This window comes from Genypterus blacodes, unplaced genomic scaffold, assembly GCF_046128005.1.
Source record: "Genypterus blacodes isolate CSIRO-AG114 ecotype Tasmania unplaced genomic scaffold, CSIRO-AGI_Gbla_v1 ptg000133l_1, whole genome shotgun sequence".
In the NCBI taxonomy this organism is placed as follows: Eukaryota; Metazoa; Chordata; class Actinopteri; order Ophidiiformes; family Ophidiidae; genus Genypterus; species Genypterus blacodes.
Window position 1 is genome coordinate 3,151,184 of NW_027466935.1, and position 15,818 is coordinate 3,167,001.

Genomic DNA, 15,818 nt, shown 5'->3' on the forward strand with positions numbered 1-15,818 from the left:
TCAGCAAAAATTACATCTGACAACACAGAAATCAATGAGAGATTATGCTGTATGCGATTTAAATATTAAACAATTCCACAATAAAAACAACTCAATTTGACAGGACTGCGTTCTTCTTTATTGTGTGAGAATATAGGATAATGCAATGATGTATTTGTGTACCTGCTTAGCATACGCATATGATATGTTCAATCGCATTTTGCTATTCAAAACCAACTTGACTTCTACAAATGCACTATAAACGCTAATGAACTTCACCTCGTGCTTACGTGGTGGGCTGCCTGCGAGACAACACACGGGGCAGTTTTGTATCCGTCTCCTCGCGAGATTTCCCGCGGAGTAGCATAGCGGCACCGGCGTGTGGGCATATGTGCTCGCTAAACAACATCTTTCAACTTTGCTATCTTCCATATTGAATATTATCAATTCATAACGTCATATTTGAGGGCACAAGACGATCTACGACAAGATGAGCTTACTCGCCAAAATATCGGAGATCGAAAATGAGGTAAGGTAGAGTTACACAGTCGGCTAAGCTAAGGAGTCACGTTTTAGCATTGAATGCTTGAAGGTATTAGCATATGTGCTACAGCTGCCGGGCCACGTACGGAGTTACACTCGGCCTCAGCGGGTTATAGATTAATGTCTTTATGACATGTAAACATTTCTAACATGAATCACTTCTTCGACTTGTCAGAAGTGTTGTGCTGTCAAAATGTGCGGCTACCGAATCGAATGAAACGGCGTCACACCGGCGTTCCATCCTAACTAGTGTCCGTGTTAACTGATGACTATAGCCTGAACGTGTCGAATTCTTGATAAACCGACGGTTTTTTCACCAATTAACGTCTATAATAACAGCATAAACACAAATGTAGTGCTATTCGCCCTTTAATGTTTCTGTAATTTCAAGAACTTTTGTCCGTATTAACATGTCTTATTGTGTCTTTTTTTTTGTAAAGCTTATTTTCCATTAAAAACTTTTTTAAATTAATGATTATACATCATATTACTAACATGGATAAGCTCTAGGCCTTTCAATTGCAGCTTTTAGTTGCACTCACTAACCTGTTGGACTGATGCACTCCTCATACTCGTTCCTTATCACATGCAGATGGCCAGGACGCAGAAGAACAAGGCCACAGCTCACCACTTGGGTCTGCTCAAAGCTCGACTGGCAAAGCTGAGGAGAGAACTGATCACACCTAAAGGCGGCAGTGGCGGCCCAGCAGGAGAAGGTCAGACTCTCCTCGTCTTTAAATACTGCAGAACCTAAACAAGAGGATTTATTAAAAGTGTTTCGTCTGTCCTGGGAAACCTCAGGGTGATTGTGTGACTTGACTTCCTGTTTTCTTTTCTCTGTCCTTTAGGCTTTGATGTAGCAAAGACCGGAGATGCCCGTGTTGGGTTTGTGGGCTTCCCTTCAGTGGGAAAGTCCACCCTGCTGAGTAACCTTGCAGGTGTCTACTCTGAGGTGGCTGCATACGAGTTCACCACACTCACAACCGTGCCTGGAGTGATCCGCTACAAAGGCGCCAAAATTCAGGTAAGAAAACGTCTCATGTTTCCCGCAATTTATTCATTTAATCCTTTTTTCTTTCAGTAGATATCTTATTTTACTGTCTTATCGTTGTTATTTCAGCTCCTGGATCTTCCCGGAATCATTGAAGGAGCCAAGGATGGCAAAGGCAGAGGCAGACAGGTCATCGCAGGTAAACATCAACGATGCTTCTGCTACGACAGAAACGCATCTAAACTGAAATACCACATTCCTAAACCCCAGGCTGTCTTACATCGAGACAATTAGGTTTCTCTTGTTTTTAATACATTCTAAACGTATCAAGAGACACCCCGCTGCTGCATTTAGGAACTGAGCACATCGCATGAAATATGGAGCAGAATTAATGTTCCCCTTTGTCCTTTTCAACGTAAACGCTCTCAGCTTTGTCTCGGTGGCAGTGAGAGGAACAGGCCCAGTGAAAGGCAGCACTTAGCCAGCCATTGATCTCCTCACATTCAATTCTGCCAAAAACTGAGCTAAATGCAACGCTGAAAATACAATACACTTTGTTTTAATTGACGGATCGTATCAGTCAGTGTTTCTGCCAGCTGTGGAATGTGTTTGCGATGCTCATGTTAGCCAGAGGGCTTCAGGGATCTGAGGCAGTGTAACAGCCGACGTCATCTCCCTGCCATGAGTTACAAGTGATAGTAAGGTGCGACTGGTTGGTGAGTGGAGATAAACGGAGGTGGCGTCCCTCTTTCTGCCTCTTTCCGCCGCAGTGGCTCGCACCTGCAACCTGATCCTGATTGTGCTGGACGTGCTGAAGCCGCTCCTCCACAAGCGTCTGATCGAGCACGAGCTGGAGGGTTTCGGCATCCGGCTCAACAAGCAGCCGCCCAACATCGGCTACAAGAGGAAGGACAAGGGAGGCATCAACTTCACGGCCACAGTACGTCGCACACACGCACACACACACACACACACACACACACACACACGCACACCCCGCCCTGCGCGCTCATTCATTCCGTCGCCTAAACGGCTGAGATGAAAAACAAACTTTTGGAGCAGAAGTGCTGACGGGGTTTTCTCGCTACTCAGCCGAAACCGATGAGCCGAGACGTTTCAAGATGTTTTTCCAACGCGAAACACTGAGTGATCCATTTAGACGGAACAGTCCTTGGCAAAACAAGAGAGAATAACTGAGCCGGCAGACAAATTCCAAAGATATAAAGCAGGTGTCATATCAGATTTGACATTAAGTGTTTCTCCCAACAGCCCAGTGGATTCTACCCCCCCAAGAAAAGAAAGAATTACATTACGATGCCAAAACGTCTCCAGCTTTGCTCTAACAAACTTACCAAGTTTTGCCGGTGTAAGATTATATCTGAAAATTAGTTTATAATTGGTTTCTCAGAATGTAATGCTGGTGGCAGAAACAGAAAGCACTCTTATTACACGTCTATAAGCTCCAGCCTTCACCGTTACTAGGATACCTCAATCTTAGCCCCGGGGTGTTTGTTAAAATTAAGCATAAGAGGATTTTATGGATGCCGGAGATTTTTTACTTTTGGCACAAATTCAGTGTTGCGTTATGAAGTCTGAGTTGTTAGGATGTTGGATGTTGGATCACCAGTAGATATGAAATGCTGAAGGTGCATTTGTAGAGAGATTGCACGCCTCGTCACCCACGCCTTTAAGCCCTGGCATCTCTGTGCAACACTGCCCTCTGATGGACAGACACCAGAGGGCACTCCCCTCCCTTACAACCCGCGGCCTCTCACTCGTGTGTCTTTTGTCTAGTGTACACAAACCGAGCTGGACGGCGAGACGGTGAAGACCATCCTGGCCGAGTACAAGATCCACAACGCCGACATCACCCTGCGCGGCGACGTCACGGCCGACGACCTCATCGACGTGGTGGAGGGGAATCGGTAAGCGGTCCTGCGGGGGGCGTCGTGGGCCTCCCTTCATTTATTCCCCAGGTGGTGTCCGTGTGGATGCCTTCGCCCTCTGAGGCCACGTGTGAGACGCATCACACACTCTCCCATCCACTCTGAAAGCTTCGGGTCGTCTTCCAGAATATCCTCTTTTTCCAGCTCAGGGCAGAGGAGACAAAGCGTTCTGTCTGGTTACAGGTTGTGTCAATGAAGAAAACATTTCATATATAAACATTCATATTTAATAAGATGTGGGATTAGTATTCCTCAATGTTATTGAAGCGGATTTCTGCCAGATGTCTGCAAGCTTTATTTAACGAGCAGAAAACATGATGCCAGATTGTCGTAGTGTTAATGCTCGTCTCGCTCTGCCCTCTGTGTCTCCAAAATGCAAAACCTTACGCCAGAGAGATGCGCCGTGAATGCAGAGAGGTGTTAAATCACCTCAGCTGAAGCGTGCGGCGCCTGGCCGAGTGTGCAGTAACGCCACAGCCGGCCCCCTCACTCGCTCACTCACCCGCTCTCTTTATCACACACGCAGCGTCTACATCCCGTGCATCTACGTGCTCAACAAAATCGATCAGATCTCCATCGAGGAGCTGGACGTCATCTACAAGGTGCCTCACTGCGTGCCCATCTCCGCCCACCACCGCTGGAACTTTGACGACCTGCTGGAGAGGATCTGGGACTACCTGCAGCTCGTGCGCATGTAAGAGACGCTGCGCCACAAGGGGGCGTGCTGGGGGTTTGGGGGAGGACAGATGCGAGGTTTTGACGCGACAGGACAGCGTGTCTGATCCAATTGTCCTTTTTTGTGCGACTAAAATGTTTGTGTGCTGGTTTGCAGATACACCAAACCCAAAGGGCAGCTCCCCGACTACACGTCTCCTGTCGTGCTCCCCGACGGACGAACTGCGGTGGAGGACTTCTGCTTAAAGATTCACAAAAACCTCACGAAAGAATTGAAATAGTGAGTACGGTGTTCTTGGCAGGAATTTCTTGAAAAGTGTTTCTGACTCCGCAAACCCAGGTTCACCCTGAATGCAATCTGGGCTCTCCAGAGAGACGCTCCGGGGTGTTTCCTCTCCTCAGCTCTTTGCCTTTTTGTGTTCATCCTGTTCCATTTCGTCTGGATCAGCAGCAGCTGGCGTCAGTGTTCGACGCGTTAAAGGGAAATGAGTTATAAAAGGAAATGATAAATGGAGGTGATTTGTTTGGGAATGTGTTGTATGGGTTATATACGGCTGGAATACCGCGTCAAATAGACAAAGAAGATAAGCGACAATTCTATAGGAATATTTGAGTGAGAAGGTAAAGATTTGACTTTGCTTTGATAGCGAACGAGCTCTAAATCTGGACCACTGGTGGAATTCTCAGTACATCACAGCGTCATTCTTGTAACATTTATGCTTTTTTCTTGAAATATTACCACAGTATTCTCACATTTTGATTTTTATCTCAGATTATTCCCACTATTCCAGCACATTTCTTCTTTATATTGAAAGATCCTCTACCCTATTCTATTAAAACATTATATCTCTATCATAGTCATTATATTTCACCATATTCTTGTAAAAATGGGACTCTTTTCCAGAAATATTGGAACTGAACACATTCTTCTACTACTGTGATAATTCAACAATCAGTTGAATTTGTTTCAGCCCGACTGTTTTATACTAAATTGTAGTAGTTTCAATCATCGTAGCTTCTGTGCCGAGCTGTGGCTGATAAGCATCAGTTGGAGAATCTGCGGTGGGATCTAAGCCGACGTGTCCATCTCCAAATGGACGAGCCAAGATCATCAATCAGTCAATTGGTTAATGTCGCCGAGCATTAGCAGTCCTCAGGGGGGACGGGTGGGTTAGAAAGGGTGACACACACCGGAGGGCTTTAGTAATGAAAGATGCTGCTGTTTGTCTTGTGCGTTTTGTGGACCGTGTCCTGTAGATTCTATTTCTAAACAACTGTCTTTGGACGATGAGCCGCCCCCCGTCTGACTGCATTGCTCACCCTGACTCGTCCTTCTCTTTCAGTGCGCTGGTGTGGGGCGCGTCGGTGAAACACAACCCTCAAAAAGTGGGCAAGGACCACGTCATGGAGGACGAAGACGTTATCCAGCTCGTTAAAAAGTAAAGCCACCAAAGTGTGAACCTTCAGCATGGCCCTGCGTGTCAAACTGCCCCCCATGCCCGCCACGGCTTGAACCAACGCCAACACGCACACACACACACACACACACACACACACACACACACACACACACACACACACACACACACACACACACACACACACACACACACACACACACACACACACACACACACACACACACACACACACGCCCGAGAGAGCATCGGTGTTATGTGGTCAGCAGAATTTTATGGATGTGATTTACCAAACAAACCAACATGAATGTGTCACATTTTAAAAGCCCCTGCAGTACTTGACACCATGAATAGTTCATATTGAATATTGGGTGCACCTTGTATTAAACTCAGATCGACATTAAGGAACCAAGTTGCTTCTTCCCAGTTTGTCTCTTCTTTCCTTCTTTCTGTGTCTCTACTTGTGTTTCACTGACTGAACATGATTTACTGCGACGCATGTGGTCTGCTGGGGGGGGAATGGCGCATCGTTGAAATCTCGCACTCCACCACCATCTCAGTCTGCCCCGACCGGCTACAGCGATATCTGCCTCAGTCTGGCTCCGGGGGTGCGGGTGGGGGCGGGGCGGACGGAGAAAAGGCCCCATTTGAGAGCCACGTCCACCCCGCTGATTTATGTGACATTGATGATGAAGGCAGTTACTCAGGCTGGTGGCTCACTCCCCCGCCCCGCCCCTCTCTCTCTCTCTCTCTCTCTCTCTGTCTGCTAGGGACAGCCACTCAGGTTAATCAGTTCATTCACTCAGTCCCCGTCTGAGGACGTCGAAACCCCAGCTGTTAGCAAACCACTGAAACTCCACAGAGCAAAATAAAAGAGCATTTCATCAGATCCTGGAGCACTTCTGGGAGACTGCATTACGTAAAATCAGCATCCTGTAATCCTGTAACATTCATGAGGTATATGTGTGTGTGTGTCGGCCATTTTGTGACCGAGCGGCTGATCCCTGTAAGTGATTTCAGTGGATGGCGCCGCCGTGTATGTGACTAAATACAGACGATAGTATGATAGACTGGCAGAATAAAGACGAAGAGCGTTTAGCCAGAAGTGTAAGGGATTTAGTCTAACACTTTTTAGAGCAGAAACTGCAAAAATTAAGCGCAATTTGTCATTAGAACCTTTTTTGATTTCAACATTTGGGAGGAAAAGGCAGATTTGATGAGAGAAATTGCATTTGTGGCCCAATACAAAACCATTTCAATATGTAGCCAACATACTGATGTGTTTGGGGTAAAAGGTTAATGGGAAATCCCCAATGTGGGATTTTTGGAGGAAAATCAAAAACTTTTATGTCCGAGAAGGAGCTGAATCGTCAACTTTTACGTGCATTTTTAATCCTTTCTTATTGGTGATTTGATTTTTGAGAATATAGGAATGATTTAGACCTGCTGAAGAGACGCCACGTTTTCTCGCCACACTCACTTCAACGGCACCACAAGGGTCAATCAACAACGCCATCCAGGATGAAACTGTGTGTTTCAGACTGAGAGAACTTGTCACTTTTTTAAGTAAACGCTGCAGTGGTTTAGGATCTCGCCTGCTTGTCCAGCAACAGCAGGACCGACGCCGCCTCTTCCCCACCATACCCCACCACCCTCCTCTTCCTCCTCCTCCTCCCACCCCCCCTGTAAATTATAGCAGCACTTTAGCTAATGAAAGAGTTGAAGACCGGGCACTAATAAAAGCCATTAAGTGAATAAAGCACTTCCCCCTCTAACAAAATTAAAGAATCTACCCATTTGGAGAGGGAGGACTCTGTATTAATATTTATGAAATGCGGAACCAGGCCCCCTCCCCAAACTCCCCAACCCGCGTCCAATCCCAGCATGACCAAGTCCCGCTTGCCAGTGCACCTATCCCAAGAGAACATCGCCAACCCCTCCTAGCTGGAAGGAGGGGCAGGAGATGGAGACTTGAAGGGTGCTGAGGACACAGTCAGGACAGTCTGTCTCTAGAACAGCAAGACGCAAGACCGCCTCAAGAAGCAGCTCCCGGGCGCCCTTCGCTCTCCTTCATCCCAGCGTCGAACTCAAGAGGGCCAAGCAAAGACTTTCCAAAGACGCCAACTGCAGGGTTTGGGATGGTAAGACACAGGGTGAGGTGTGTTTCAGATTTATTTTTTAATTTTAATTTTTTATTTGCTTTGATTTGAGTTAGTCTGCAATGATTGTTGGTTCAAAGAGTGTTTCTGTGTATTTGGATGAGTAAAAGTTCCCACTCTCAAACTAATATTCTGAGGTTTCAGTTGCACTTCTGGAACCGTTCTGACATTGACGCTTCATGTCAGATCCCAAGAACAGATTCAAAGGTAAGAAAGCGCCATCATCCATGTGTTCAAACCATCCAACCATTCCATCCCTCTGAAACATCCTCATCATGTCAAACACATCCAATCCGTCCCACCAGCACCCAACGTTGTCACTTCCTCTTCCATTTTTTGTGCCGTTTCTCCATGACAAATGTTTGTGGCTAGTGCATTAATATGCAGTACGGCGTAGTTTCATCACACAAAGTGGCTCAGTAGCCAGAGCTCTAAGTTGATTATCTCATCATGCCTTCTCATTTTAGTAAAATGTCCCCAGGGACCTGAGAGAGCCACTGGGGGGGGAACAGTAACAAGATTGTGGCAGCTTGAGAAGAATGTCCCCCTTTTAGCTCTCTTAGCCTGATGGTATCATGACTCTTGCATCCATTGACCGCTAACGTAGTTAGGACGAAAACGGCAGAAGCGGCCGCGCGTTCTCTCAGAGGGGACGGTAAATGTCCACAGAGAGGACAGATGGCCATCATTGTCCAGTCTAGGCTGTTTGGGGTCGTTGGCCACCCAGAGTCTCTTTCTTTTGAGTCAATTACGGCTAAAAACTTGGGGATTCTCTGTCCTCTACGAGACGCTGAGGTTCTTACCAAGATGGCCCCAACTCTGTTACCATTGATCTCTGGACCAATGGCCAATAAACTGATGGAGTTCTAACTTGATTAACTTGTCGTCCCTCAGGCCTCTTGGGGACAATCTGACAGTGAAAATGTAAAATACGTGAATGTTTCTCTTAAAGAATAGAGACGAAATAATGTTTTTCGGGACAGACGAGTGGTATAATGGGACACGGGGGGACAGGAGGGTGGGGTTTGACGCAGGAAGGGTGTCACCCTTTTTTCCGCAGTGAGGGTGACCTATGACTAATCCTTTTTTTTTTACTCTGCAGATGTTTTCTAACCGCAGCGTTACACTTACGTCTTTAGCTAATTCGCCATTTTGTCTTCCACCATCACTTGGTACGCATGGATCTCCTCCCTCACACCTTTTGGTTTCGACATCTTAACGCCGGACCGTCCTTAGTCTCCCCGGTCGTCGACGGATACCCAAAAAACTTAGCTTAGCAAAAGATCTTTCGATTCTTTCAAGAGCTTAGATTTTTTTGGGCACTTTGGTCAAACTGGCCAAAGACGGCGTGGCTCATTTCTGACCAAAGGAACTCCAGACTTCTCTTTTTTAATGTCTTTTACCTCCTACTTCCATTCTAACCAAGCAGGTCTCAGCTCCTTCAGCTCCTTCAGATATTTTAGATGTCTCCTTCGCCCAGGACTCCATTGTGCTTGATCTAACCATGCAGTGCTTCTTCTCTCCATGGTTCTGCCAAGCACCTTGGAGGCTTGTGAGCACTTTCTGCTTTCTGTCATCGGACTCAGAAACCTTTGATCGTCCTCTCCGGGTTGGTTCATTCAGACGCATCACAACCTGGAGCGATGCGGACAAATTTATTCAACTTTTTAGACAAAATCAAGATTGTACAGGTAATAACTGTAAAGGTTGAAGATTACAAATACTAAATACCAGAAAGGTAATTAAATGAATTTATGAATATTTCTCTTTTAGTTCTTGTGATGTTTTAAGATTTACCACCATGTTTGAGGATACTGGAATAAAAACAATTGCATCATCTTTCTGTGTGTGTCCAGTATCTTGTATTGACTAATGGATCATGTTGGATGAAGGGCGGGCGAGGATGGAATGGGGCTGTGAGGGCTGCGGCTCCAGTGGTTTCAGTCTTTTATTCACAGTTGTTCCATTTTCTTCCAGCTTGTTATGTCCCAATATGGCAGATTTGCGGATATGATCAATTACAGTGAGTGCTCGGCGGCTTTTAACTACGCTAATAATTTCAACCAGCAGAGGTCACGTATTAAAACAAAGTGCGCTCCATTAAGACTGTGGGCAGACGTGTAAATCAAACCACGAGACGTTACGCAATGACACACAAGCCGACGTGTGTATACCTGAAATAAAATAAAATCATAATGCTCCTTATATGTGTGTGTGCGGTTAAAAAAATAAAGTTCAAATGTTCAAACCAGGCTTGTTTTATTCATGACTCTCACTGTAATTCATTAACACTCCAGAGGTTTAATGACAACATACACACTCCAACATATGCACAACATTCACGACCCATTCCCAGAAAATGACGCCCTTTTCTTTATCTGAAGACTTTAACCTTGCCGGTGATATCATGTCACATTCTGTTACAAGGTCAAAAGCAGATGCGGCAAATGTTGGACAATTATTGATATTTCTGCGTGATTTGCATTCTTCTCTAAATGCAAAGCGCCACAAACCTGCAATGAACTCAACCTCTGCAAAGCTCCACGTGTTCAGTTTCATTAACGGAGGGATGTCGGTTCGAGTCTGAAGCTACTGAGAAAACATAAGATTGGATCCAAAAACTAAAAATAAATTAAAATGTTGATCTTCAATGTTTGTTGTTGATGTTTCTATTTCTCTGCACCCTAAGAGCTCAGGAGAGTACGTGGCTAATTTCTCAAGTGCCTCTTTTGCTTCAGTATGTTTCCAGTTGAAGCATAAAGATGGTTTGTTATTGTGAAGCAAACGGTGATGTTGTCTCTGACCTTTGACCCAGACAGGGAATAAGGTTTGTGGATTATCCCTTTAAGGCCGAGAGAAGCTGCCGGCTTCCACTAACAAGAGAGACTAATCACTGTTTCCTCTGGCTGTGGGGAGGAATGAAGGCAGACATGTCCGTCTCTCTCTCTCACATGGAACGCTGCCTCTCCAAAACATTTCATACTTATGACTTACTGATTTCAACAAGTCTTTCGCTGCATTTTTTTTTTTCTAACCTAAGCCAGATGAGTTTAAACTGCTATTTACCATTATTCTTTCAGTATCACCCAAACAGTTGAATATAAAGCAAAAGAGCAACAATAGGCATGAAAATGTGTTTATTTGATTGCATTAGTCGTTCCTCCATTTCAGTGTCAGTGTAGATCACAGCATTACAGCTTCACACAGGAGCAGACTCTTATATTAGTTTGCCATTTCTGAAGTGATTCACATTTAGAAGCTGATCATTAATGTTTCACTGCTTACAGAATAAATTGATGGAAGGACTCTGGATGACTGCATGTGTCAGGATATCAACATGTTACATAGGCAAACACAAACACACGCACACACAATGCTTCTTTATCTGATCACACACAGGTCAAAGGTCAATAACAGGCCTTACATTTCCTCCCTCACACTTCTGACATATCAAAACACATCTCAAGTGATAATGCTAGTATTTATTAAACAAACAAAAAAAGGACACACTTTATTCAATTTAGATGAGGAATTCTATTTGACACAATGGGAAAGTATACTTGACACACACACACACACACACACACAAGCGTTCCTTCACTCAGGTGGACCCTTCTTTAAATCGACTACTGGCAAAGATCTAAAGTCATCATGGCCTCATTCTTACAGATTTGATATTAAATTTGAGTAGAGGTGAGGTGTTTTTGCACACAGAGGAGTTTGTGTCAGACTGTAAACGCTGCAGGTTATCAGGCTGTGTTATATTGTGCATACTGTACATTCATAAACACCCCCTGCACAAAAACTCTAGGATGACAGAATGAGTCAGTAGTACCTACATTTATAACAAAACAAATGTTCCAAAAAAAACAAACGCGATGCAGAAATGTTAGAAAAGCCAGGTTTGCTCATAAGCACGCGGGTTTACAAAACTCTATGGCTTTGCGATTGTGAAGCAGCTACAGTAACGCAGAGACACCCACAGAATAAATGGATGGAACATCCACATGTCAGTACAGTGATGTCATCATCAAAAACAACAACAGCAGGGGCACACGTGACGTCTGAGCTTGGATCTGGACAAACCCAGATGTTGACATGAATGAAATGCAAAGGGTGAGGAGAGCGAGTCCCCTGGCAGGGAGTCAGCGACGGGGTGAAGCGTAGCGGCATGGTCGTGTCTTGAGGGTTGTGTGGTCGTCGTAAGACACTGCGCCCCTAGTGGTGGAGGACCGGTGAGCTTCAGAAGGCTGTTCAGTTCATGCTGGCAGTTTCACTCAAACACACACACACACACACACACGCATATATCGGTGGACGGGTGTGAACTGCCAACCCCCCCCCCCTCCCGTAACATTGAGAAAGCAAAATCCCAACTGCAAACACACAATTTGAATTTGCCGTGTCATCATAACATATCGTCTCCTTTTTTTGAAGAAGATGACGAAACACAGAAACCAGTTGCTTTAAATCCATGCGATGAAGAGCTACACGTTCAGGCTCAGCTCTGCTTTCCAGTAATCCTCATCGAGCTGAAGTCTGACCGCAGACTTGAGGGCGGTGATGTCACCTCTAGCCTGTCACCTTGATCCCAAACATGGCGAGAGGAACTAAACGCTTTGGCAATGGCATCACTACTACGATAAGGGCGCGCTGGCTCGGTCTCAACATTATCACCTTCTTTCCCTCACATGACGCCGGCGGGCTAAGCACAAGGTCACAGTCACGAGGCAGGCAGGTCTGGGTGACACTACCTTTGCCTCCATTCCCCCCCCCTGGTGTCACAATACAGGCAGTCGATCTCATGACATCTGGTAACATTAACTATTCACTGCAGTCCTCTTGTAAAGTCTGGAGTTGGAGGGTTTGATTTGGAGTTTGAGTGCAACGGGGGAATGTTACTTCTTTGTCGTCTCAAGCGTAGATCTGCCCGCCGGTGCCCGTGCGGGTGTTGTCGCCGGGGTGACGCTCCTGGCTAGGCTGGCGGTCGTTGGACTTGATGACGCCGGCGTAGTCGTAGATCCCGACCTCCAAGTTCTTGGCCCTCAGGGCAGCGTTGTGGAGTTTATCCAGGAAGTCCGGCATTCCTATCAAACGCAAAAGGGTCAGGACGGAACAAACACACACACACACAGCGCATAAATTGCTGACTCAGTGCTATTCAGGCTTTATGCGTGTTCCAGCCTGCAGTGCACAGACGACTCTAATGCGTCCCAGCCGGCCTCAACATGGCCGCTCTGTTCGCCCCGAGGAGACGCTGCTTTCGCTTCTACGTCTGCGTTTATGTCTTTATTGCACAACCGAAGCAATATCAAGCCGGCAATCTCTCTCGGCTGGCTTGGCCCGATCTTTTAGTGCGGCTGTTATTGTTTTCGCCGGACGCCGTCTCCTCGTTCCCTCGGCGACAGTTTGGAGGCATGTTTGCTGAGAAGGAAATGTTTACAAAAGGCGACGGTCGACTCACCGCTCGACACCATCCAGCTCACACAGTAACGGGGGAAGACGGTCTGAGGGTCATCGCTGTAGGTCAGCAGGTAATCAAATCCATTCTGTTGGGAAGAGAAAAAAAAAGGAAAGGCGCAAGGTTAACCCAGCGGCTACAACACAAGCGACAACAAACAGATCAGGAAAGAAGCGCCGCCACAAACCTCATCGAAGGACTTGTGAGGACGTATGACCATCTTCGACTGGTACGAGTGGACCCTCACATAGTCCTGCGTCTCAGGGACTCTGGGATGCTGCACAGCTCTGCACACACACACACACAAAAACACAGATACACATGAAGTGAAATGACTGGTAATGCATTTCTTTGTTCTTTTGGAAAACAGATTAGTTGCAAGATTCTCCGCACCTGGAGATCAGGACCATGAGGTTGCTCTCCGCGTCGACGTCATAGCGCCGCACGTACACGTAGTCCCGCGAGTACATGGGATACTGCCAGAGGGAAACGTTCAGAGGGTTAAACAACGAGCTGCCGAGTCGAACCAGCCAGTCAACGTTCTTGGCTTAACTGGGCGTCAAAGCCAACCCGGGATTTGTTTATACAACAGACTTATTGTAGCCAAGATAGACAACAAAGACAAAGACTGGGGTGTGTTGTGATACCAACGAGCGGCAGACACTCACAGGAAAGTGTGTGGCCCAGTGCACCACCTCTGAGCCCGTGTTGACGTCTCTGTCCACCACCTCCAGCTTGATGACCAGAGAATCCCACTTCTTCCTGTACTCCGTATCCAACTGGGGGAAAGGGGAAAGTCTAAGTCAAGGTGAACGGGCTTAATATAGCTCCAGCAGACACACAGACACACACACACACATGCTGTGTTGCAACTTTCGCCCGCTTTGCCTCCAGTGCAAACATTGGGGTTACGCAAGAGGGAGGGGGGCGGAGTGATAAGAGATATGAAGAAGGCTGCCAGAAATGCAAGCTTCTGTTGTTAAAGCTTCACCAAAGTGATCAAATTCCCATTCCAGGAGGGTTTTCCCATCATTATTAGTTTGTTAAGTGTCGTATTTCCGATGTTATCTAATGGCAGTTGGAAGAGTTTTACCTGAACGTTGAAGAACTGCCTGGGTGTGACGTCATTGTAGGAGCCCAGGACTGCAAACAAAGCATAAGATAGATGAGCCATGATCGTCACATTCAGGGGAAGAAACAAACGTGGGAATATTAGGTGTTGTGAATCAGTAACAGACGTCTGATTTCATTGGCTGACCTCTGAATTCGTAAAGGTGACTGTCGGGGATCGGACGCTTCCACACTCGGAAGTCCTTCTTCTCCATCACCACTTCCCAGTTGTCCAGCGGTCCTGCCAGTTGGCCTGAGGTCGTGCCCTGATGTTTCACAGCCTCCAGCGACTGCAGCTCCAGGCAAGACCTTGAGAAGAGAGCAAGGCATCAGCGTGAGACGTTTGAGGCCACATGGAGAAACACGGACCACTGAAATCCAACCAGGACAAACCTGCTGATCTCCTCGTCTTGGATCTTCTCGTTGTCCCACAGGAAGACCCCAGCCAGGGCCGCCATGAGTTTCCCGTTGGGGGCGTGCTTGCTCTGGAATCTGCGCCATATGCTTCCAGCCAGGGTCCACCTGGTCCTCTCGGAGTACAGGTTCGAGTAGAGTTCGGCGATCTGACAGGCACGCCGAAGCCTCTGGCCCGTCACGAAGCCGCAGTGGTCGGCGAAGATGGCCAGCAAACCCTTCCTCTTGTGCCCAGACCCGGCCGCCTCGCTGGCTCTCACCCCGGCTCTCTGGATCCAGGACAGCAGCAGGCCCATGCTCCGACCCAGCCACGGCTCCGGCCCCGGCTTAACTCCGCATTGCTCCGCAGCCTGCCTGAGCGATCTGCTGCTCCGGAGCATCACTGTACTCACACCGATCTCGCAGATCGGGCGGCGGGGCACAGAGTGGAGCATCATCCCCGGGACCAGGACGCGAGTACCCTCCCTAGACTGACGAACTGCAATTGCCTGCTAGGTGCAACAGCTAACTGTCTGTCAAGCTAATGCGTTGCTGGGATACGCCGCATACACATATATAGATCTAACTCACGCTACCTCTAAAAAGGAAAGAAGCTTATTTTTCACACAACTTTTCCTCCTGTGGTTGAGCTACTGAGCTGCCCGCAGACACACGCGGTGTAGCATGACAGCTAACCTTGGCTCTCTGACAGATGTCCTCGGTCAATCTACAAACAAACTTTAACACCACCCGCTCTTATCTCAAAATCTCATAAGTGTGATCGTACTTGTTTTGTTGTTCCTCGCTCGGACACGGTGGTTCGCTCGGTTTCCTTCGCTGCAGCTGCCTCACGTTTCCTTACAAACTCACCCTGGGAGCATTTTGACCTCATCTCATTTCTTGCTGCTGCCTCTTACACGCCCACCCGGAAGCCCCGCCTTAAAGATTGTAACGCGACCGCTTATTGGCTAATTTTTATCAAACAGTTGTTTCCATTGGTGGTTTTGGGTGTCTATTCCTGGATTAACTACGTATTCGACTGCAAGTTCGGCTGTCCGAGTTTACGATTTTTGGCAAATACTCACCGATCTAGGATCAGATTTCGCTTTTTAACCCCGAATTAGTTACTCACCAAACCGTTCC

At 46.9% G+C, this 15,818-nt stretch overlaps 2 protein-coding genes across 2 annotated transcripts; one reads left to right on the forward strand and one right to left on the reverse strand.

Moving 5' to 3' along the window:
- Positions 1-310: 310 nt before the first annotated feature.
- Positions 311-5,942, forward strand: drg1 (developmentally regulated GTP binding protein 1). The gene is made up of 9 exons (XM_076164257.1): positions 311-508; positions 1,115-1,238; positions 1,371-1,546; positions 1,643-1,712; positions 2,284-2,453; positions 3,308-3,438; positions 3,986-4,153; positions 4,292-4,414; positions 5,478-5,942. The coding sequence occupies exons 1-9, from the start codon at positions 470-472 to the stop codon at positions 5,575-5,577; spliced, it is 1,101 nt and encodes a 366-aa protein (XP_076020372.1). The 5' UTR covers positions 311-469; the 3' UTR covers positions 5,578-5,942.
- A 5,134-nt stretch (positions 5,943-11,076) lies between these two features.
- stard7 (StAR related lipid transfer domain containing 7) lies at positions 11,077-15,607 on the reverse strand. The gene is made up of 8 exons (XM_076164095.1): positions 14,676-15,607; positions 14,431-14,591; positions 14,266-14,315; positions 13,841-13,951; positions 13,566-13,648; positions 13,360-13,459; positions 13,176-13,260; positions 11,077-12,798 (listed from the first exon to the last, which is right to left on the reverse strand). Exons 1-8 carry the CDS (start codon positions 15,131-15,133, stop codon positions 12,626-12,628), a joined length of 1,221 nt encoding a protein of 406 aa, XP_076020210.1. The 5' UTR covers positions 15,134-15,607; the 3' UTR covers positions 11,077-12,625.
- Between the last annotated feature and the right edge of the window lie 211 nt (positions 15,608-15,818).

Coding starts and splice junctions, on each gene's coding strand:
- drg1 (XM_076164257.1), top strand. CDS start 470: ATGAGCTTACTCGCCAAAATATCGGAGATCGAAAATGAG. Junction 4,154..4,291: donor TACCTGCAGCTCGTGCGCAT/GTAAGAGACGCT, acceptor GCTGGTTTGCAG/ATACACCAAACCCAAAGGGC. Junction 4,415..5,477: donor CTCACGAAAGAATTGAAATA/GTGAGTACGGTG, acceptor CTTCTCTTTCAG/TGCGCTGGTGTGGGGCGCGT.
- stard7 (XM_076164095.1), bottom strand. CDS start 15,133: ATGATGCTCCACTCTGTGCCCCGCCGCCCGATCTGCGAGATCGGTGTG. Junction 13,952..14,265: donor GGCAGTTCTTCAACGTTCAG/GTAAAACTCTTC, acceptor CCTTTCCCCCAG/TTGGATACGGAGTACAGGAA. Junction 12,799..13,175: donor GAGCTGGATGGTGTCGAGCG/GTGAGTCGACCG, acceptor TGCGTTTGATAG/GAATGCCGGACTTCCTGGAT.